This window comes from Oratosquilla oratoria, chromosome 1 (genome assembly GCF_046742065.1).
Source record: "Oratosquilla oratoria isolate Oo_2021 chromosome 1, ASM4674206v1, whole genome shotgun sequence".
Taxonomy (NCBI): Eukaryota; Metazoa; Arthropoda; class Malacostraca; order Stomatopoda; family Squillidae; genus Oratosquilla; species Oratosquilla oratoria.
The window spans coordinates 56,059,264-56,083,914 of record NC_134777.1 but is presented as its reverse complement, the minus strand read 5'-3'; the positions used below and the strand labels follow the sequence as shown (position 1 = coordinate 56,083,914).

Here is a 24,651-nt window from a genome sequence, read left to right as displayed (position 1 = left end):
AAAAGATACAATCCATGCTTGGTCACCTGTGCACTCTGATCATGTGGTTATTCATATGGTAGACTTTACCTCTACTACTCATTTGTTTTCTTTTGGTCATATCATTGACCTAAGGTCATTCGAGTCCATTATTGAAATGCATTAACACTTGGTGTTGGACGAATTGAGTTTTGCAATGATAAAGTGATGTTATAGAATGTTATTGATATTCGATTCTGTGGTTGATATCGTGCCAACCTTGTTTGGTGTGGCACCTCCTGTAGTTAGCATGGCTAATCTCAAAGGTGACGTGACACCTCCCAGAATTCGTCACGTGATCCTAAAGGGTATGACACCCCCCAGGGATTGTGACATGTCTTAATTGATTTAGTACCTTCCTCATTGATGTAACATCTACCCTAGCTGTTGAGTTACTTCAGATGTCATGCCTCTTCCCCAATTGAGAGCGAGATCTTCCCGTAGACGATGTGCAATATTCCCATAGGTAATGCGTCACTCTGATTGAAAATCCCTTCAGTAATAGTTACCCGGGCCACTGATGGTGTTAAGGATGTGTAACTATAGAAACGTCCAAGGGAAGCCCTTTCCCACCACCACCTCAAAGTCTATGTAAGAATTTTCATGGAAGTAGCAGTTGCCGACAAGACTGACGAGTTAAACACCATACGAGGACGGAGCCTTTATGTGTACAACGTTTCGCTTATTACAGCTTTTTCAAGTACAAGTTGAGAACGGGGAAAGAAAGAAGTAGGGGGGGAAGGAAGAGGAGGAGGAGAAAGGGGATTGAATACTGTGAGAGGTTGGGAAGGCTCTCCCAGTATTCAGTCTTTGTAAGAAGTTGGTAGTGTGTATATACTACGCATGAGAGTGAAACCTGGACTTCCATTTTCTCTCCAATTATGCGTATTGCTGGTATTTCAGCTAGTATTTGCGTTTTGACGCGTGCACACACACACGCACGCAGAGAAAGATTGCACTTCACCCTAGAACGAATCAGCATTGAATCCTGTTGGTTTATTGTCAGCGTCATCAACAGCTAGTGAAACCGTCTCACCGCAATTTTAAATCGTGGTTGAAATGTTTGCCCTATATTGAATGGTGGGCCCCAGTTTGTGAGCACGGTGCAAAATTTCAAGTTGCACGGCAGTGCGGTGAAATTAACTTGCCCTCAAACTCGTTTTATTTTGTCCTGCAACTTAGATCCCTGTGCCGGTAAGAGCTTCTATTGGTATATTCGTTCGCATTTTACATTGGGAAGGAATGCAGACGGAAGAAACTTAAGTTCATAACGAAGATCTCCACAGAATGGTGATATTTTCAACCGTATGTTTCGTATACTGGTATTCAAATTTGTTTCTTCCTACCTCTATAAAATGTCCGTCATGATAGTTGAATTCTATTGCATCTCGTTCAATTTGTAAGTCGGAAATTTAAATTATTTTTAATGGCGTTTCACTGTAACGAACAGCTTCTCCAGAACTGCTACATCTTCGAAACTGCCTGGTCCCCCTCCGTCAACCAAGCGGACCGACTGCCGGAAAGTTAGCAGACACGAAGGGGGTGGATGGTTGGGGAGGGGGAGGAGGATAGGGATCTCATGGCTATGCTTGTTGGTCTAATCTGCGATCCGCTCACGCGGACATGCTGGGGCCAGAAAAAGCGGCCCCCAATTTTGGAACAATAAAAGTTCGTTTACTGTGGCACCCACGGCAAGGCATATCCCGGACGTAGAAAGCTGTTTCCCGCCCATGGTGCATGAAATCAAAGGAGCATAAAGAAAGAAATAGGGTGAAAAAAATACTCGCTAATGCATCCTGCAGTCAAGGCCGGTAGAGCCGTTGGGAAGGACGCTACTTTATTTGCACGTGCAAGCATGTCGCTGCTGCCACTCGCTTCCCATTATCGAAAAATTGACGTCATTTCTGCGAGCGTCGATATTGCATATTTTTTTCGGTGGCGACATTACGTTTCCATGTGCAGAAGCATTACCTACAGTGGGCCGTGTTGACGGTGGGCGTTGTGCGCATGTGCAAGGAAGCGCCTTTTTTTAGGCTACAGGTGCAACCTTGCATACCGGATTGTCATGGCGGAACTAAGCTTAGACGCAGATGAACTGAGAACAGGCTGTGGAAACTATAGGGACAAGGGGTAGTTTATCAATAACGACATTTTTGTCTACCATATATTTTTCTAAAAATTATATTTGATTTTTTGAAATGTTGACTTGATCGTGTTGAATGGCAAGAGACCAAGCGGATATTGATATTTGACCAGCCATTTGATATGCAGATGGACCAGGGCGTGTTTTCCCACAGCGTTCTTTCCGGAGCAGGTTTCATACTGGACGAGGATGCATTTAGGTCTTACTCTATCCCCGCTCTTCAAAGCCACTGTCTCTTTCGTTCTTTGTTTAGTGATACCAATATCCATTTTCCAACAATGTTAAGAGAAGTAAAGAAATATATATAGAGGTCAATTAGATTGTTATAATTTATATTTCTGTTGGCCTCTTCCTCTTAACAAGCACTGCATTACCCATGAAGAAATAATAGATGCTGAATTACGATTACCCACCTGGGTGACGCCTTTAGAACTAAGGGTAACGATTGTCAACAAATAAGCAATAATAATACTGACATTGGAAGTTACTAAGTAGTGCTCACCACACGCTACTGCTACCCAAACCTTTATCACCACCATAAACGCTATGTATAGAATGCCTTTTCAGTGATCGTTAGGGCGTCTGTTAACTCGTGCATTTGAGAATATACGACGGTGCGTAATCTTTTCATTAGTAATAATAAATTTGTAACGTATTTCGATCTGGTGTTGTGTACGCGGCAACAAAAATACAAAAAAATGCTCAACGAACAAGGATGTAGCCATGAGACATTGTGTTTCGGTGCTGCAGGATACACATTGAAGGCTGCAGGATGTAGAAGGGCGGGGGTTGGGGGGAAGAACGGAGGTAGTGTGAGTGGGTGGGTGTCCGGAATAAACCCAAGGATTGCCAACACGCCCTTGACTGACGGAATATCCAAAAGTACCCGAAATGGATGACCAGTACACTATTCTTAAGTCTGTGTAATTCTTCTCGTTCCTTCTTAAGTCCCCACTTCTTTCTTCTTTCTCCTCAACTGTTATTGTGTGTGGCACTATTCCACTCAACTCCCCAACTTGCCGTACCATAAACCGTTATATACCATGGGAATGATGCATAATTTTATGCTCCTGTAGTGGAAAGCATAACCTCATCTCGTGGAATTGAGGGCATGACAAAGCACTATCGAGGAGTTGCCGTCGGCCAACGTTTTGCACCACGTTGAGGAGCGTCTATCATTGAAGAAGAAAATAAATGCGCATGTGGGTCCCCAAAAGCAGCAATATTTCTGGAGTTTGTCCTGGACGAGATGTTTCCCGTTGCCACTTTGGTCGTGATTGACCAGTGAAGCGCTACTACCAAATACTTGTGTGTCATTATTTTTATCAGTCGAATTTTGACATTTGATCATCCATAAATATGGACCAGGAAACTTGCGTATGTATGCATGGTTTAGGTGTAGGAATTATGAAACTTTTAACGTCGAAACGCACCGGCCCTGTTAGACAATACACATACGCTATTACGTCAGAATATGAGTACTTTCACTGTTGTATGGCACGATATAGGGATGGCGTGTGTGCGTGCGTGTCTGTTCGTTGGGGGAGGAGGGTCATGGGTGGGTGGATATGTTATGAATGAACGGCTGGAGTTGCCAAGTCTTACTAGGCGTATAAAATATGGCCACCGGGATAGTGGTGGGAAGGATGATGTCATTTGTCAGAGGCCGTTGTGACAATGAGCCATTGTTTATGTTCACATCGGAGCCAAGTGTCTTCCCCGTATTGGCGCAGGATTTCAAGTGATGTTTTTTTATTCGGATTGAAATGGAGGTATGACTCATCGAAGTAAAGGAAGACTGATGAGTGCTGCCAGTGAGAAAACTTACCAGGAAAGGGTACTAGAGACTGATTTCCATATTATTAGCTTTTTTTTCATACGTTTAAAATACAAATTGAATATATCAACCTTAATATAGACATGTATTGTGTATTTGAAAATGTTTTAGTGTTATCTTGAAAAATGATCAATACTGAATCTAGGGGTCCAAATGTACTATTTGACAAGTATGATAATGTTGCATTTCTTATCTTTTACATATTAAATGTGGGGCAATGTAGAAAATATTAAAGTTTAAAAAAGTATATTTTGGTACTGAGTGAAATATATTCTGTTGTAAATTATAAGCATGTAGACATGTATTGGTTCTTAACAATTTAGTGCCAGGGTTAAAATTATAAAAACTTAAATTTGTGTTTATTTTACAGGAGAAGGGCACCAGTCTCCCAGCAGCCCGACTCAATAAGCGTCCATCACGGGGAATGCTCAAGCACATACTAACACAGATCTATAACCAAGCCGTTGTCGACCCAGAGAAACTCAACCAATATGAACCATTTTCACCAGAGGTGAGGCATTGCCTTTTTTTCTATTTCTTTCTTATGTGAATTTATGATTTTATAGAAAAACCAGGACAATGTGTGTACAATTTAATCATATCCACTTGAAATATAAATGTAATGAAAACTATTTCTGTAACATTTTTGTTTGAGATGAAATATTATGTAAATCAATACCGTATATATCAGTTTAGTTTGGGATTTATTTATGAATTTTATATGAGACCTCCGTGTCCGAAGAGGGTCAAACGCCAAAGATCGAATTTTACAGGAGAAACGTTTAAACTTAAACATAATGTTTGCAACTGTAGCTGTGTTACTAGTTGAGTTACGTTCCTCATTTTGATCTCATATGAAAGCTTAAGACTTTAAAAATAAGGTTAGTACACACACACATATATTCTGTTTGATATCAGAAATTAATTCTAGGATTGTTATACAATCTGTTTTTGAACTTTAAACGCATCTCTTGTTTGAATGGTTGGTGATATGGCAATCATTCTCTTGCTATTAATAGTGCACAACATGGGCATAATTACAAAACATTGATAATGATAATAACAATAATAGAAATCAAATTTCACCACACATGATTTTCTGGCTTACTGGCACATACTCTAATAATATCTATATACCAATGGCATTTTCCCCCTTACAAAGGGAGGTGGAGGTAGCCAAGTCACACACCTATTCCACTCCCATCTAGAAAACCATGTGATGAAATTTTATTATCATTATTAACATTGGAAGTGTGTTAAAGGAGAGAGGCTGGAGGAAGTGGGTAGTTTTGATACTTGGGGTCACATGTGGCAGGAAAATCAATGGAGGTGGAGTTAGATTGTAGATTGAGAGAAGCAAGTAAGTGCCTTGGGGGATTAAAAAGTGTAATGAGAAATAGACATTTTGGAATGGATTCTAAAAGGAGATTATATGAAAGGTTGAGTGTGCCAACAGCACTGTATGGAGCAGAGGAATGGAACATAAGAGAGAAAGAGAATAAATGTGTTTGAGATGAAATGCCTGAGAATTATGGGGCTTACAAGGTTGGATAGTGTGAGAAACAAGGAGAGGAGGGGTGGAAAAGGTGTTGGGAAATATGGTTGATGAAAGAGTAATACAGTGGCCGCAAAAAAAATGTTACACTAAGAATTTTTGGTTAGATAAACACAAAAGTGCAAGTTAAATGGGTTTTGTTCACCTTTTATGATTACAATACTTATACAAAATTGTTTACATTCTAGTATTTTGTCATATTTCCTTTCATATTGATGACCCTCTCAATCCTTCTGGGCATGGAAGCGGCGAGAGTGACGAAATACTCCGGGTCCATCGAAATCCACTGCTTCTTCAGGGTCTCTTTCAGCTCCGATATGCTGCTGGGTCGTTCCTTCTGCAGGGTGTTCTTTATTTTGTTCCAAGCATTTTCGATTGGATTGAGGTCAGGGGAGTTACCAGGCCACTCTAGAATGTCAATATGATTGTCCTCGAGGAATTTCTTGACCACTTTTGATTTGTGTGCTGGTGCGCCGTCGTGCATGAAAAAGTTGCAGTTGTGTATCTCCCAGAACTTCATCATGTGGTCACGCAGAACATCGATGTAGTTGTCTGACTTCATAGTGACGTTCTTGGGTAGGAAGAATAAGCCACCTCTGCCCTTATTCCCGCTGAAGGCGCCCCATACCATCACGCTGTCGGGATGTTTCACGGTTTTGACTGTGTGCTTCGGGTCGTAGCAGGAGGCATCACTTGGGCGTCTGACGATCTTCGAAGTACCCCTGATGAGTCGGAACGTACTCTCGTCACTAAACATGATTTTCTTCCACTCTTCTGATGTCCAGTGTTGATATTTCTTGCAGAACTGCAGCTTTTTCTTTTTCATGTTCTCAGTCAGAAGAGGTTTCTTGGCGGCTCGACGTGCTGGTAATTTCAAGTCTTTCTGAAGTCGATGCTGTATCGTTCTGACTGTGACCTTCTTGAGCAGCTCCGGATGTTTTTCTTTTAGTTCTAAGGCCGTTATACTAGGGTCTAACATCACTTCTCTCTTCAGAATGTGATCTGTGCATGGCAAAGTCTTCCTTGGCCGGCCAGAGCCCTCCTTCCTTCGTGGTGTGGTACCTGGGGGCAGAGAGCCATCTGCTTTCTTGAGGCGGTAAATCGTCATTCTTGTGACCTGCAGCTCAACCGCCACACGTATCACAGACAATCCTTGTTCTAATAGAGCCAGGGCCCGACTCTTCTGAGCCAAAGAAAGCTGACTTTTTACCATTGTGCCTGGTAAAAGTGGAGATACAGGGCGGGAAAGGCGACTCTCGAGTAAAAAAAGGGGCACTCGGGAGCAGCCTGCAGGTGACCCTCTCTCGTCGAGCTTTGGTAGCTCAGTGAGGAGTGATGCGAGGGGGTAGAAGGGAGTAAGGAGAGATCAAGCATCCTACATCAGCACTAGCTCCGCCACTTCTTGTATGGTGGGAACGAGAATAAAATTGTTACGTCGATTCGCGTGTAACATTTTTATTTGCGCTCAAAATGTAACATTTTTATTTGCGGCCACTGTAGAAAGAGTGAAAAAAATTATAATAAGAGTGAAAAAAAGATTAATAAAAGAAGTGTGGAAGGCAGAGGTGGATGGAGTGAACATAGTGGGCTACCAAGGATGAGGTGGATAGATAGGGTAAAAGGGGCGCAAGAGGGGGATGTCTGTTGAGGAAGGGACAAGGCAAAAGATGGGGGTTGAGTGGAGAATGGTTATGTATGGATGATACTGTGATACATGGAAGGGAGTGGTTAGGGGATAGGGAGGTTAGGGAGTGGTTATGTGTAAATGATATTTTGACACAGCCCAAAGGGATTTCTCCTGCATGAGAGGACGGAGAGAGGGGGTGATCACCAATTAAATGAAGCAGCCTTGCTGTGGATGTAGTGTCTTGATACATTGCTTCTGATCCTGGGCAATGGGTGAGATGCAGGGATGACCTTTTGACTTTGGCTACATCCCTTGTAAGGGGGAAAAAGCCTTTGGTATATGGAGATGTTAACATTATCATTAATGTTATATGTGATATGTTTTAATATCACAAACTCCCCCCCTAATGGGAGGCTAGGATGGTGCGCCTTGCAGAGGACTTTGTAGCATGGAATTTATTGAGCCATGGCCCTGGTGTAATCTGTAATCATAATATTGATAATATTTCATCACACAATTTTCTGACTCGGTGGCACATAAGGCTGAAATGACTCACTTTAGAAATACAAAATTGAACCTTACATCCAGTGCCCTAAGGGATACATCTCTAACACAAAAAGATAGAACATGCATGTGACTACCGTTTCTTGCTATTAAAAAATAATTATGATAATCTACAAAAATGTCACTACCTCTTTGTAGTTGTTTAATAATACCAATGAGTTATGAATCAAATGGTTATATATGACTGTATGAAAATATATTTGTATTTTATTGTTGAAAACAAGCGCTTCTATCCTTGACAAAAGAATATTACAACGGAATCATTGAAGTGGTAAAGGAGATATATAAGGAATGTGAAAGGAGGGATAGTAGAAGTTGATAGTGATCAGCATTCTTTTTTGAGTGGAAATAAGTTTGTGAACATGAAAGGATGGTGTGTGTGACCTGACCAAAAGGCTGTCACTTAAGCCCCAAAAGTATTGATTGCATAAACTGACACAGTCAGTTTACCCCAAACAGGATGAAAATATGTACTCATCTTTCCTACAACTTTTTCAGGTTTATGGTGAAACATCGTTTGAACTCATTTGTCAGATGGTTGACCAAATTCATATTACTGAAGATGACACCTTCATTGATTTGGGTTCAGGGGTTGGGCAAGTGGTGTTGCAAATGGCTGCCTCATCGCCTTGCAGAAGATGTGTTGGCATTGAACGTGCTGACACACCTTGCAAGTAAGTATGATTGGAATACCAGTGTCATTGTGTGAAGAAAAGGGTACATACTAATGCTTTAAGCCTTCTGAATGATTAAAACCATAGCACATCTAATAAATTCTCTTGCCTGACAGATACTCAGATGAAATGGATCGATTATATAAGAAATGGATGCGGTGGTATGGCAAGAAATATGGAGAATACCAACTATTCAAGGGCGACTTTCTCAAAAGAGAACATCGAGAATTTATCACCAATGCTTCCATAGTTTTTGTCAACAATTTTGCATTTGGACCGACAGTTGATCACATGTTGAAAGAAATATTTGCAGACCTCAAAGATGGAGCGAGGATAGTCTCCTCAAAGTCTTTCTGTCCACTTAATTTTAGAATAACAGATCGAAACCTTAGTGGTAAGGATGAAATGAGGTGCACTTTTTTTTTTTTTTTTTTTTTTTTATGTTAATAAAGCTTTTTGAATTTTGAATAATATTATTCTTGTTTTATGGAAATATGTACTTTTTTCTGCTAAAGTAGATCAATATTGTTTTTCTACAGATATTGGTACCATCATGCATGTCTCCGAAATGACACCTCTAAAGGGATCAGTGTCGTGGACTGGCAAACCAGTATCCTACTACCTCCATATTATTGATCGCACCAAGGTACACTCACCTCACCTCCTTCCAGAACCTCTTTGTTCCTTGTTATCGTATGCCATTCCTCATAATATGTTGGCAGAGTATAAGCTTCTGAGTAATAAAGCTTCTGTATATGTACCAGAATCAGCAATACATTTATTAGAAAATTATAGATAGTTTGTAGGTGAAATAATTGAAATATTGTGCAGTATACATATGACTAGAAATATATTGCTGATTCAGGGTATATGCACAGGAACAGGCATATGCAAAGAAATGTGTGCATGCATGCACACACACACACACACACACACACACACACACACACTGAAAAAGGAATAGGAAGAAATGGAGAGAAAAGATATGCTGTTATGGGATGAAAGAATGACTAGAGGTCATAGAAAACAAGAGTAAAATAAATTTCAGGCAAAGTTTGGTAAATATAAATGTAGAGATGGGACCACATAAGCACACCTCACACACATGAGGTCATGAAAGGGAGTATATGAAAATGAGAGATCTCTTAGTTTAGAAATGGAGACATCTTGATGTCAAGAGAACAAAAATTAAAGACCACTGTTCAGAAGGCTGGTTTCAAAACTAAAGGAATTTGAAACTAGGTATGATAGTTGGAGAGAAAAAAAGACCTCATAAGCACAGCATTGTTCTTGTAAATTACAATTAGGTAAAAACATGATGATATGGTTTAACGGCATAAACTCCCCTCTATCAGAAGGCTAGGATGGTGCCCTTCACAGAGGGCTTTATAGCATGGAATTTAATGAACCATGCCCTTGGTTCAACTTCGCTGGTGGCAGGATTCGAACCGCCATCTCCTCGACCTTCACTGCAAATAACGACACCCTAACCCACTCAGCCAGCAAGCAAAGCAAAAAATAAATAAATAATGATGATAATAAAGATAGATTAATTTACAAATGTTAAGAAATATAGCTTGCTACAAAGGAGCATTAATTTGTGGAACAAGTAGAAGAAATAGTCTAGCCTGACAACAAAATGAATTTAAGTTAAATTTTGATCAATTGAGGTATAAATATAGGATCCCAGGAGCATAGCTGCAACCCAGGATACTGCAATTAGACACACATGTGCACACGCACACACACACACACACATACACACACACACGAGTGTAGCTCCCCTTCCCGTAAGATACAACTAGGTAAATACTAGGTAAACACACACACACACACACCAGATACAGTGGTAGTGAAGAACCATCAAGGCTGGATTTAATACTTATGACAGAGCCTGAAATTGTCGATAAAATTGATTGCAAAATTCCGATAGGAAAGAGTGACCATGTACTAATAGAGTTTGAGTTGAAAGAGCAAATGGATCAAAGCAGAAATGATAAACATAGAATAGGAAGACTAATGTACAACAAAACAAATTTTGAGAAACTCAAAAATTTCTTTCGAAAAGCAAACTGGGAAAAATTCCTAAATGAAGAAACAGGGATGGAAGAGAAATGGAATATACTAAAAGAAATTTACAATGAGGGAGTAAATAAATACGTACCACAACAAAAAATGGAAAGAACATACATGAAAAGCTGGTACAACAAAAGGTTTAGTGAGGCTAAGGATAAAAGAGACAAAGCTTGGAAGAAATGGAAAAGAGAAGAAAACAAGCAAATGGCAAATGTACATCAAACTAAGAAATGAGTATGTAAAAATGCGCAGAGATGAAAAGAGAAAATATGAAAAAAAAATAATAGAAAAATGCAAGGAAGAACCCAAACTATTTTACAGGTATATAAATGGCAAGCTGAAGAACAAACAAGAAATAGAAAAGCTTTGCCAAGGTAAACATGAATATATAGAAGAACTGGAAATGGCTGAAATTATGAACAACCATTTCAAATCAGTATTCACAATAGAAAACTCACCTAACTGTGAGGAAATAGAGAGAGAGAAATAATTGTAACACAGAAGGAAATCAGTGACCAAATCGAAGCCCTTGACATCAGAAAATCACATGGTCCAGACAGAATTGCAAATTAGATACTGAAAGAATGCATGGAAGAATTAACAGATAAAATATACAATATAATTAAATTCTCTCTTAAAGAAGGAAAAGTGCCACAGGACTGGAAGAAGGCAAACATTATACCAATTTATAAAGGAGGAAACAAGGAAGAACCATCAAATTACAGACTGGTCTCCCTGACAAGCACAGTAGCAAAAATTTGCAAAAAGGTTGTCAAAAAGAGATGGGTTAAACATTTGGAAGAAAAAACTATACTGAATCCAAATCAATTTGGATTCAGACAAGGAAGATCATGTACAACAAACTTGATCTGCTTCTACTCAAGATTAATAAATATAATACAAGAGAGAGATGGTTGGGCAGACTGTGCCTTTCTGGACCTACAAAAGGCATTTGATAAGGTACCACACAATAAACTAATAAGTAAGATAGAATCAATAGGTGGCATCAGAGGAAATTTATTGGAATGGATGAAAGACTTCCTGACTGGGAGGAAAATGAGAGTAGTAATTAGAGACAAATTCTCAAATTGGGAAGAAATGACAAGTGGTGTCCCGCAGGGACCAATCATGTTTGCTACATAATGACATGGATGAAGGAGTAGAATGTTATATGAATTTCTTTGCAGACGATGCAAAAATACTAAAAGTAAAAACGAAAGAGGATTGCAACTCATTACAACAAGACTTGGATAAGATCTGGAAATGGACTCAAAAGTGGGAAGTGAAATTCAATATGGAATTTGGAAAAAGTGAAAACAGAATATTGAGAGATTATAAAATTGGTGAAGAAGAGGTCAAAAAAGTAAACTCGGAAAAAGACCTTGGAGTGATGATCAGCAAAGACATGACACTGGAGAAGCATATTGATAGAATAATTGAAGAGACCTACAATTTATTGAGGTCAATAAAAGTGACATTTGCCTATTTGGATGAGGAAATTAAAAAATAAATAAATAAATGAATGAATAACCACAAATAAGACCAAAACTGAAGTATGCAGTAACACTATGGACACCCAGTACCAAAAAGAATATAGAAAAATTAGAAAGAATACAAAGAGCAACAACAAAACTGGCACCAACTCTTTCCAAAATGACATATGAACAAAGACTGTCCAAATTGGAATTACCAACTCTGGAACAAGGAAGGGAAAGAGGAGACATACTATCTATAGAATTATGAAGGGAATGGAAATCTTAGATAAGAATGACTTGTTGAAATGGGACAGTGGAAAAACAAGAGGACATGAAAAGAAACTAAAAAAAGATAATTACAGAAGAGATCTGAAAAATAAAAAAAAAATCCCACACAGAGTGATAGATACTTGGAATGAATTAGACAAAGAAACAGTGTGCAAACACAATTCAAGATTTTAAGAAAAAACTTGATGCTAAGAGATACAAAGACAAATCACCTCAAGCATAGCTCCCTTCCTATATAATACAACAAGGTAATTACAACTATGTAGGTAAACACACACACACTTTATCCTCTCTCTTTCTCTCTCTCTCTCTCTCTCTCTCTCTCTCTCTCTCTCTCTCTCTCTCTCTCTCTCTCTCTCTCTCTCTCTCTCTCTCTCTCTTCTCACACACACACACTCCCTCTCCTCTCTCTCTCTCTCTCTCTCTCTCTCTCTCTCTCTCTCTCTCTCTCTCTCACACACACACACACACACACACACACACACTATTCTTCTCTCTCTCTCTCCCACATATGTGCACACACAGACACACACACACACACACACACACACACACACACACACTCACACACTCCATTCTTCTCTCTCTCTCTCATTATCCTCACACACACACACACACACACACACACACACACACACACACACACACACACACAATCCCCCATTCTCCTCTCTCTCTCTCTCTCTCTCTCTCTCTCTCTCTCTCTCTCTCTCTCTCTTTCTCTTCTTTCAATCTCTTTCTATCTCCTCTTTCTCTCTGTCTCTCCTCTTCCTCCTCTATCTATATATCTATCTCATCTGTCTCTCTTCCTCCTCTACCTCTTGTTTTCACTCCCCACTTGTACTGCCATTGTTTGGCACCATGCCTCCACTTCCAGTTTTTTTTCTTGGTCTTGGTCTCCATCCTTTTATTGTCTTCCTTGTCTCTCCCTTTTTCATTATTTTTATTTTGTGACTATTATCCCAATCTTTCACAAGTCTTTTACTGTCCTGCTCTCTTCTTGGTTCTTTCCACCAATGCATCCTGTGAAAATTGCATGTAGTAATTCACACATAATACAGGTCACTACCATGTAAATTTTTCATGGACACGTACTTTCAAACAGTTAATATAGTTGCTTCTTTTGCACTCTCTTGTCTCTCAGTTTTGTTTTGTTTTTTCATATGCTTAACCCAGAGGTAGTTTAAATTTCCTAGTTCCTACCTATCTTCTTTCATGCCCTGTATTATTGCATGTTTTTGGGATCATCACCTTTCCAAATCCTGGCAAATAAGAAAATGCCTCATTGAAACTTAATATTTCAGCTAATGGTAGAGCCTTTCTTTACACTTCTTAGTCTACCACCTGTTATGACTACTTGCCTCCTAAGGTCAACAGTGTGCAAAACCCTCACTTCTAACTGCATAGAATATATCAGCACAAGTCTGGGAATGGATTATGAGTGGTCTTTATAAATCTAATTTAAATGTGAGAAAGCTAATGCCCATAAGTAAGATTTGCGTCACATAATCACTTGCCCAAGGAGAACAGTGGACTCGGTCTTAACTTGTTCCCAAACGAAACTTGTTTGTAAAAGTCTTGTTCATATTGTGATGAAGCCCTGCACATACTCTCTTATGTTGGTGACTTTAATTGGCCACACCAATGATTAAACATCTAAGTGTGGATGCTGAAAGAAAGAGGATTTGTTTCCACAACTGTGTGTAATGATCTAGCCTGTGCTGCTTCTTAAGTATCCCCATTTGGTTGCAAGGTGAATGCGTATTTCATTCCTTTACTTTGGGCTTTGGAGAGTGTATATTGTATTTTGAATGACAACCCTCACTCGGTAATTTCAGTAATGGTAGTAGACCATTTACCATATACTCTCCTGGGGCCATAATTTACCCCAATCCTTACCCATGAGTGTTGTGTTTCACCCAGATATATAGGCCTTTTACCCTATAATTTTTTATAAATTTATTTTTTCCTTTCTATTTCTTAACCCTCTTTGTAACTGGTAGCTAGGTGTGGTTTCCTTCCTTTTGGTACCCAGGATATAATTTTACTTTTTTTTTATTCAACAGTATATTTTCATGATTCTTATTAATTATGGCTTGCTTTTAGTTATGCTTTTAACTTTATTTTATTTATTATTTATTTATTTATTTATTTATTTATTTATTTATTTATTGCTAGTTTTCCCTTGCCTGCATATGTCTTTCTTTTCACTTTTACTTTTCCTTAAATCTCGCAGTTGCCATTTCTTGTGTATTGAATGTTCCGAGGTGGCTACGAGTTTTTAGTTTGGTATGACTATTATTCCCTTAGTTTATAAGTTCCCAGTAAAAGAAAGCAAATTGGTAATAATTTGACTGTTCCTGAGCTTCTGCCTTGTACAAAAAGTAATACAATTGTGTTTTATGTTATAGCTTGATCCAAAACATTACTATAATCCTAATAATTTCAGAAGGGAAGCGCAGTCACTATGATCTGTAAGTGTTACTTTAAGGTTTGAAATTAAAAAAAAAAAAAAAAAAAAAAAGTGTAAAGTAAATGAAAATATGCCTCGGAGCATTAACACATGATGTTGTCTGGAGTATGAATGAACGAGATGAATCTTTTGGACAAATTGAGGAAAGCTTGGTTCCACCTTCATCACGAGGCAAGGCCAGGCCAAAACTGGCCATTCCGTTCCTCGGTATCATCCCACAGTACCAGCTGTCTACACCTGCTGGGTGGTGGACCTTGCCTCTACATGAAGCTGCCTGGTTTCGGCTTTACCCCTCTCTAAATTCAAAATTACTATTCTTTAGTTTGACCCATCAATTGGTAATTAATGATTGGTCTCCATTCTTTTTCCTTGTTTCAGTTGGAGCGCTATTTCCAAAGACTAAAGAATCCCAAACAGAGGGTAAGTTAGTATGGAATTAAGGTCACCATAAGCTGGACTTGTATGTAAACACTTAAGTTGCCCTTGCATATATTGCTTTATGTACATGTAAATTCAAATGACAAGGGCAGAGTGACCTTAGATTCATACATAATGATGAGTTAAAGTATTACACTAAGGAGTACATGCTTGGGTTTGGAGTACTGTACATACAAGAAGCTATAAGAGCTATTCACAGCAGGGAAGTGTGCAGTTACATAACCTCAGGAGGCTGGGCAGTATTGGCAGAGGATAATGAAGATTATCAGCAATTTTCATTTCATCATATTGCTGTGCCATATGGTTCAAAATTGCTGTATGAATAAAGCTAGCATTACTGTTCATCTCTGATCTAATGCAAAGATGAAAAGCTGCAAGCTTTTTGATAAATTCCTCACTTTTAATTGTTATTAGAAAGGCTTGGAGTGTCATATTGTTGGATGAGTATGCATCCTCCAGGACCTTTCGTCTTTGATCCTTTAGTCCCAGAAAATGTGTGGTTGAAGGTGAATGGTTGCCGTTGTTTTATGTCAGCCAACCCAGACAACCAACAGAGTGTAGGCTTATTATTGTTTATCAAAATTCTGTCCCCAGTTTGCTTAGAGTCGCAATCATATAATTAACATGTTACCGCTTTAGAAATATACTCACAGCTTTCATGTCCACATATACACCAATTTTCTGCTTGTATACAAATGACTAGTGAGTGACAGGGATAGAGTGTTAGTTCCTCTTCTTACTTTAACCTCAAGTATTAACAGTGAATGATTGATATGGAATAACCTGGTTTGTTGCTTAATGAAAAAAAGTTTGCTGCTACAACAGTACTATTGCCTTGTTGTCCTTACAGTCTGCCAAGAGTACGGAAGACAAGTTGGTGAGTATCATAGAGAAGGGAAGCAAGGTATGGGCATGAGACATTTATTTATTTATTATTTTCTTTTTCTTTTTAATTAATTGTTACTTATTCTTTGTTAGTTTGTTCTCACCCATAACATAGATTGTGAAAAATAGTATTGCTTCTCCAGGGGCTGAAGAAAGTAGTTTATCACCAATTCTCTTCCACACACCCTAGAAATCAGTATCAAAGATTGTTGAACTAAGAGTATGTGAAAAACCTTAATTAATGGCCAAGGTTTTTACTGCCTTATTTGGTTTGATATACATATAAACATATAATTGAATGTCATAGTAAATTATAATAATTTTCAGAAAAAATAAAGATAAAAACCAATAACTGACTGATAGTTGAATCAAAATTAAGTGAAGTACTTTATTTAATGATTGACATTTTGACATTTTTGCTGCTTTATTCAGCTGTTTCAGCTTGTTTACCTATAATTACCTAATTAATTATTAACTTGGCAGTCTTTATTGCTGCACAGTATTTGTAATAGTTGTCAAAAATTGTATCATAATTTCAGGAAAAGTACTTAAAAAAATATATATTGATTAATTGATTACAACAACAATAACAGTCTCTAGATTGCCAACAACACAAATCCTATTCTATCTTGTCAATCCCAAAATATGTAGTAGGTAACACTATTCAGTATTTGGCCTAGAGTAAACATCAATTTTGTGAAGGTTGTTGCATAGATTATATTTTGAATGAATTGTCACATCAGTGTAGGATTGAAGATATGTAGATCTGATTTCAAATTCATTTGAAGAATTGTGTGGTGACAGTATCTAAGATCACTCCATGGAAGTGTATGGCATTGGAATTTTGGGGAGTATGTGTTATTTGAAATGCTCATCGGTTTGTAATTACATTTTGAAAATTTACTGTTGTGTTAGCCGAACATTCCCATGGAGAATTCTTATTGCTGCCACTGTATCAGTAACCCACTTGTAGAAGTAGTGCTGAGATTAGAAAGTGTCTCTTTATGAAGTTTTGTTGTTTGTTATATTGGCTGTCAGCCAAGTTTATAGGAAGTCCCTGCACCCAGTATACACATGATTAATTGTATTCTGGAAGATGAATGTTGTTATTTGTTTGGTAGAGTTAGTTTTGATAAACTGACTGGAAATGACAGGGCTTGTTTGAAAACTTGGTAACTAAAGTAGTACATTACTGCCAGTATTTTACTAGTAGCCATTTACATTGATTGTAGCTTTCTTATGCAATGTCATGAATAGAAACACTTAAAAAAAATCCTGAATACAAAGCTAGTTCTTCACTTTTTCATCAAGGTGAAAAGAAACTTATAGTAAATTGTTTCACTAACTTTAAAATATGAGAGCAGTAAGACAGTGTTTATTCATTCAATCTTAAAAAATAGTATGGAAAGCGGAAATGTATGGCCAAGAATGAGGCGAATGGACAAGAAAAAGAGGACATTGAACACAAGAGTCATGTGAATGGATAAAGATTTATTTATTTATTTTACAGGGGGGGTGGTAGGCTGCCTGCCATATAATGAAATAGTAAAGGTAAACCAATCCACCAATCTAGCCCATCCGTGGAGGCATTGAGTTTTGCAGTATGCCAGGGAACAGGGATGGCCCTTCATCCAAGAGGTGCTAAGATGAATTTTGGATAGGTGTTGGGTGAATGTATGCTATGATTTGGCTATCCTTTGGTATGTATATGTATCTTAAAAGTACATGCAAGGCAGGGGATTAGAGATGGTTAAAGAAAATGGAGAAAAGTGGGAGGTAAACCAGTTGTTGTTTGCTGACGACACTGTGTTTGAGACTCAATCAGTGGGGGGATTAAGGAAGTTTGGGAAGGTGTGCAAGAGGAGAAAGTTGAAGATAAATGTTGATAAAAGTAAGGTGATGTGATGTACAAAGGGAGAGGACAGCAGCAATTTGGGAGTGAGTATTAAAGGAGAGAGGCTAAAGGAAGTGGACAGCTTTAGATACTTGGGGTAGCATGTGGCCAGAAAGGGAGGAGTGGAAGTAGATTGTGGATTGAGAGCAAGTATGGGCCTTGGGGGATTAAAAAGTGTGATGAGAAATAGACATTTGGGAATGGATGCTAAGAGAAGATTGTATGAAGGAGTGATTGTGCCAACAGCACTGTATGGGGCAGAGACATGGAACATAAGAGAGGAAGAGTTTAAATGTGTTCAAGATGAAATGTCTGAGAATTATGGTAGAAGAAAGGGAGAAGGCAGACAATAGGATTGAGTGGAGAATGGCTGTGTATGGATGATACTGTGATGCACGGAAGGGAGTGGTTAGGGGATAGGGGGATAGGAAGTGGTGAAAGGTATGTGTGAATGGTATTTTGATGCAGCCTGAAGGGATTTCTCCCCATCTTCAATTTTTCTGTATGAGAGGACAGAGATGGTGGGGGTCACCAATTATATGAAGCAGCCTTGCTGTGTCGGGCTGCATTGCTTCTGAACCAGGGCATTGGGTGAGATGCAGGGATGACCCATCATCCGGGAGGATCCAAAATGAGAGGAAGGGAGGGAGGGGTGGTGAGTGGGAGTGGAATTATGCATTTTGACTTTGACTACCTCCCATGTAAGGGGAAAAAACCCTTGGTATATACGTACATATACCAAAGGTTTTTTCCCCCTTACAAGAGAGGTAGCCAAAAAACAAATGCATAAAATCCACTCCCACCCATTCCATCCCCACATACTCCACTCCCATCCATCCCCCCTCCCTCCCTCCTGGTCATCGCTGCATCTCACCCACTGCCCTGTGTCAGAAGCAGTGTCACAAGACACAGCACATCCACAGCAAGGCCGCTTCATTAAATCGGCAACCCACCCTCTCCATCCCCTCATGCAGAAATGGAGGAAACAGGGAGAAATACCTTTGGACTGTGTCAGTTTATTTTTCACACATACTCCCTCAACCCCTATCCCCCACCTACTCCCCCTTGTGCATCACAGCATCATCCATACACAACCATCTCCATTCACCCATTCTTCTGTCCTCTCCTGTCCTTCCTCAACAGACATTTCCCTCTTTCCTAATGCCCCTTTTACCCCATCCATCTATCTCATCCTTGGTTGCCACCTCATGTTCACTCATTCCTTCCATGTGTCCAAACCATCCCAATACTCTTTCATCAACCCTATCTACCAACTCCCTTTCCACCCCCATTCTCCTCACCTCCATGTTTCTTCCTGTTTTATGTTCCATATTTCTTCCCCATACAGTGCTGTCAGCACAATCACTCCTTCATACAATCTCCCCTTAGCATCCATTCCCAAATGTCCATTTCTCATGGCTGTATATAAAAGTACTACTTTCAAGGTTTATGTATTTTATGATTATTAGCTATGCCTATATTTACATTTTATATATATGTATATAATATGATTTCTTTAAATTATTTATTATCCACAACCTTGGACCATGGTTTGCTGATGCATGCAAGTTAAAGAAATTTAAGATTGAATGGTATATACATATATATATATGTGTGTGTGTGTGTGTGTCTGTATGTACGTATTGATTTTCATGAAATATTGCTTTGTCATTTTAATCTGTTGCCCCAGTTCTGCTTTGTCATTCAAAACATGAACAAAAAAATTACATAGTAGGATGCATGGTATGTAACTGATCTATGAATATGTTCTGAAATAATCAATCCAAGAACATCACATTAAGATGGAATTTTCATTAATCTCATTCAGTATGTGAAGATTATTTTTTTTATTCAGTTGTTATTCACTATATCACCGACATATATTAACTTTCATTTCAGTTTTATTAACTTGCATAAAACACTTTAATGTACCAGGTTCTTTAAAGAAGTGTGCAAACAAAATAATAGTAAAGTTGGCTTCTGTCAGTGAAGATTGCTTGTGTGTGTATTTACCTAGTTGTACATACATACATATACCAAGGCTTTTTCCCCCTTTCAAGGGAGGTAGCCAAAAAGGGAAAGGCATAAAAACACTCCCACCCATTTCATCCCTAAATACACTCCACACCCCTCCCACCCTCCCTCTTATCTGAGCACCTCCTGGATGACGGGTCATCCCTGCACCTTGCCCACCGCCCTGGGTTAGAAGCAGTGTCGCAAGACACAGCACATCCACAGCAAGGCCGCTTCATTTAATCGGCAACCCCCCCTCTCCGTCCCCCCTTGCATATAAGGAGAGGACGGGGAGAAATCCCTTCGGGCTGCGTCAAAATTTACTCACACATACTACCCCACCCCCCCGCCCATTCCTCCTCATGCAATCACAACATCATCCATATACAACCATTCTCCACTCACCTCTGTCTTCCGTCCTCTCCCTTCCTTCCTCAACAGACATTCCCCTCTTCCCCAAAGCCCCCTTCACCCCATCCATCCACCTCATCCTAGGACGTCCCCTCATGTTCACTCCCTCCACATCTGCCTTCCATACCTCTTGATTACCTAGTTGTAGTGAGGTTATAACCATACTCATGGGGTCCTGTCTCCTTGTATTCACGTGTACTTTGCCTTGTTGTTTGGCTGAATTATATATTTGTGCAGCTATGTGGAAAGCTATATTTCCCAGCCTCGTTTTAGCAATCTTATTTTTCAACTTTTCCTGTGACCACTTGTTGATATCTCTGTCCTCTTTGTCTACTTCTTCTGTACCTTTTTCTGTTCTAAATATCATTATCTTTTCTCACTGCCTCTCCCCCCTCTGTCTTTGTATATATCTCTATCTCTCTCTCTCTCTCTCTCTCTCTCTCTCTCTCTCTCTCTCTCCTCTCCCCTCTCTCTCTCCCCCTCCTCTCTCCCCCTCCTCTCTCTCTCCCCCTCCTCTCTTTCTCCCCCTCCTCTCTCTCTCCCCCCTCTCTCTCTCTCTCTCTCTCTCTCTCTCTCTCTCTCTCTCTCTCTCTCTCTCTCTCTCTCTCTCTCTCTCTCTCTCTCTCTCTCTCTCTCTCTCTCTCTCTCTCTCTCTCTCTCTCTCTCTCTCTCTCTCTCTCAACTGAAGTAGAAGGTCCCAGTTTTCTGTCTTTCCGTACATCATTTAGGTATGGGATCAATGTGGGTACTACCCTATGTATTCTTTCTGTTTTTCTTTAGTTATGCTGACCACACCACTACAGTTTGGGACAAATCAAATTTTATACATATATATAATCCTTTCTCTTTCTTCATCCATGTTAGCCACTCATACAGCAACAACTCTCCAGTCGTTCATTTTCTGTGAATTTCTGACTACAGATCATCCCTAAATCCTCTTCCTCCTTTGCCTTTGCTTTTATTTCATCTCGAACTCTACATCCTCCTATTGATTTTTTTTCCAGTTCCAAAATTTTACACTTCTTTGTTATTTGTAGTGAAACTGCACTTCTACTCTTGACTTCATTCATGAAGTTTATGTAGGTCTTCCTGTAACTTTAGAGTCCTCTTTATCTTTCATTTTCTTCTTGATTTTAGCATTATCTGCTTCCTGTTCCTTTCATCATATTGTTATACAATAGGAACATTACAGGTGCCAGAACAGAACCCTGTGATATCTCACTAGTCACCTCTCTCCAAGTCTAACTTTTCATTTCTCACTACTGTTCTCATATGTCTGTTACTTGAAATTTTGGCACACATTCCAATGTACTCCCTTTAAGGTCATCCATGTTTTTGTAGCTTCTGTATTTATCTTTTATGTGGTACATACATCATACATATACCAAAGGCTTTTTCCTCCCTACAAGGGAGGTAGCCATGGTCACTGGCATAAATCCACTCTCACCCATTTCATCCCCACATACTCCTCTCCCATTCACCACCCCTCCCTCTCGTTTCTTGGCTCCTCCTGGATGATGGGTCATCCCTGCATCTCGCCCACTGCCCTGGATCAGAAGCAATGTAGCAAGACACAGCACATCCACAGCAAGGCTGCTTCAATCAGTGAAACCCCTTTCTGTCACCTCATTCAGAAAAAGAGAAGATGTGGAGAAATCCCTCCAGACTGCGTCAAAATATCATTCACACATATTCCCCCATCCCCCACCCACTCCCATGCATCACAGCATCATCCCTACACAGCCATTCTCTACTCATCCCTATCTCTTGTGTTCTCCTTTCCTTCCTTAACAGACATTCCTCTGTTTCCCAATGCCTCTTTTACCCATTAATGTACATGGATATGTATTTCTTGAAGCACATTTTAGATGACTTGAAAGGCTAATACTGCAACATTTGTTTTGCTCCAAAGGTATTGCCTATTATTTATTGCATATGGACACCCTTTACTTGTATAGAGGATTGATTGGATAAGGTTTATGCAGTCAGTATCTATAGACTTCAGTAACATCTTTATAAACCAGAGCCATGCATTATTCTTTTATGATTGAAGACTAATATCCACATAAAGAAGAATGCTGATCACTCGAATTCCTCTGTCCCTTCTTTCTGCTGCATTCCTTAAATCTCCTCTTTACTACTATTTTGATGGGACTGCTTAGTCAAACAGTGTAGGGAATGACAACAACAACAACCTCTTTGGTACAATATTGACCTCAAGTAATTAGATACTTTGTTGGTGCTACTAATTTACCTTATGATCAGTTATAATTAGTTACTGATTTAAAAGTAATTTTTTAAATAAATGTAGTTATACAGAAAATTAGAAGTAGGGCAATAGAGTTTACCTTTAAAATAAATAATATTGTATGTGGTCAGGTATTACTAATTTTTTTAACAGTTGTCATAATGATCATAAGGACAAGTGCTTATTGGGCAGCATGCAGGCATTAATTATGCTTGTGAGATGATACAGATATTCAGGTTGCTTTTATGATAAATGTTAAAGCAAGTATTTTTGGAGAAATATATTAGGAAGCACCTGCAGGTGATTTGTGCTTTTTCCACATGAATATCTACTTTAAGGATCTCTTGTATTTGCCTAGTACTTGATAGGTAACAGTTTAGGGAGGTAGACAAAATATTTATTTTTTGTTGTTATTATTTTCATATTTATAACATAACAATTGACATTTTCAAAAAAGTAATTTCATCTTTATATACATTCATTCTGGGTAAAATTTATATTTAGTTTTATAATGATTATCATTAGATGTAGATAGATGATATTTATCAACCTGGAAATTAGATTCTCTAATTAACTTATAAAGTGTCAGTTTTTATTTTGATAATGTACATTATGTGGAGTTAACAGTGATATGAAGGTTAGAATTATGAAAAGGTGAAATTTTTTAAATTAGGTATATGTAACAACAAGTATGAGGTTCATGTAGGAAATTATGCATGCATTTGTTGAACTTGAGTAGCTTTAGTTGTTTGTTCAGTGTCTTTGCATGTAGTTCATGTATGTAGTTGCATTACATCAAAATGGAAATTTTGATAGGAATTTACATATGTGGATATTTTCACAGTTAAGTATTTGATTACAGCTGAAGGAATTTACATATGTGGATATTTTCAGTTATGTATTTGATTACAGCTGAGCTAACATGTGGTTTGTATCTTTACAGGAGGAAGATTCTCCGAATGGGAGAAGAAATAGACGGGAAATCAAATCTGCAGCAAATTCTGAAACCTCTTCTAATAACTCTTCTGATCAAAACAAAGACTCAGATGATCCAGTCATTGGCCCAACCACACGGAGGGCCTGGAATGATTGGTGCTCAAGCTCAAATAATTCTTCCACAAAGGGAACTCCTAAAGGGTCTTGTCGAAGTTCTGGTGATGAAAATGAGGAAACCACTGGAGTTAACAACGGGGCCACTCATCAACGAGGATCTAATGGACGTAGAAGGTTAACGCAGCGGAGGGCAGCAGCCAAACCAGCCATCATTGACGATCCAGATCCTCCTGTTAATGTTACTAAAGTTAGTATGATTTTTTTTATTGTATAGCTTTGAAAATTTAAATATTACATATAAATATATATATAGTAGGAGGAGAAAGCTGTAAAGTAAATATAGGTACAAGGGATGATAATAGTGGTGGGTTGCGGGTAAATTTGGAGAGTGAGAGGCTGGTTGGCAGAAGTGTAGAATTTGTATGTTGGTTACAAGTGGCAGGTAATGGAGAAATGGGAAGAGCATGCAAAAGATAGGAATGAATGGAGAGTGGTTTTAAATGGATGTGGGGATAACCATGTTATGAGCTAAAATGGGAGAGACAATGAGTGGATTTCAGGACGGGTGTAAGCTTTGACTCAACCTCCCCTGCATATAACAGGGGAAAGGCTTTTTGTTATATGAATGTGTATATATATATATATTTTTTTTTCTATCAGGTGCGGAGTCGGCGAGGGGCAATCACTAGTGGTAGACGAGGTGGTGGTAAACGTCCTCACCGAAGTCATACAAAGAAGCCATTAAAGATCAATGGCCTTGATCTTCTGCACACACAGACTTTACTTAGCACATCACAAGGAGGTAATTCTAGATTGTTGATTTCGCCAATTGTTTTGCTCAAGAGGATACCAGTGTTTTGTTAATGCCAGAAAGGCTTAGAAGAAGGAATCGAAAAAAAAGATAAATAAAAGAATTTATATATATATAGATAAACGAAATAAAAGCCAATAAACTGAGTGTGCCATGTACTTACGAAAA

At 38.8% G+C, this 24,651-nt stretch overlaps 1 protein-coding gene across 1 annotated transcript in view; it reads left to right on the top strand.

The window, feature by feature from the left end:
• Window positions 1-4,368: 4,368 nt before the first annotated feature.
• Window positions 4,369-24,651, top strand: part of gpp (DOT1 like histone lysine methyltransferase grappa) — a gene marked incomplete at its 5' end in the record, with an annotated part of 43,804 nt that continues 23,521 nt past the window's right edge. Inside the window, 8 exon segments of the mRNA XM_076186393.1 lie at window positions 4,369-4,509; window positions 8,243-8,418; window positions 8,535-8,812; window positions 8,958-9,064; window positions 15,109-15,150; window positions 16,019-16,072; window positions 23,563-23,919; window positions 24,333-24,474. Coding sequence (XP_076042508.1) covers window positions 4,369-4,509; window positions 8,243-8,418; window positions 8,535-8,812; window positions 8,958-9,064; window positions 15,109-15,150; window positions 16,019-16,072; window positions 23,563-23,919; window positions 24,333-24,474 — 1,297 coding nt within the window.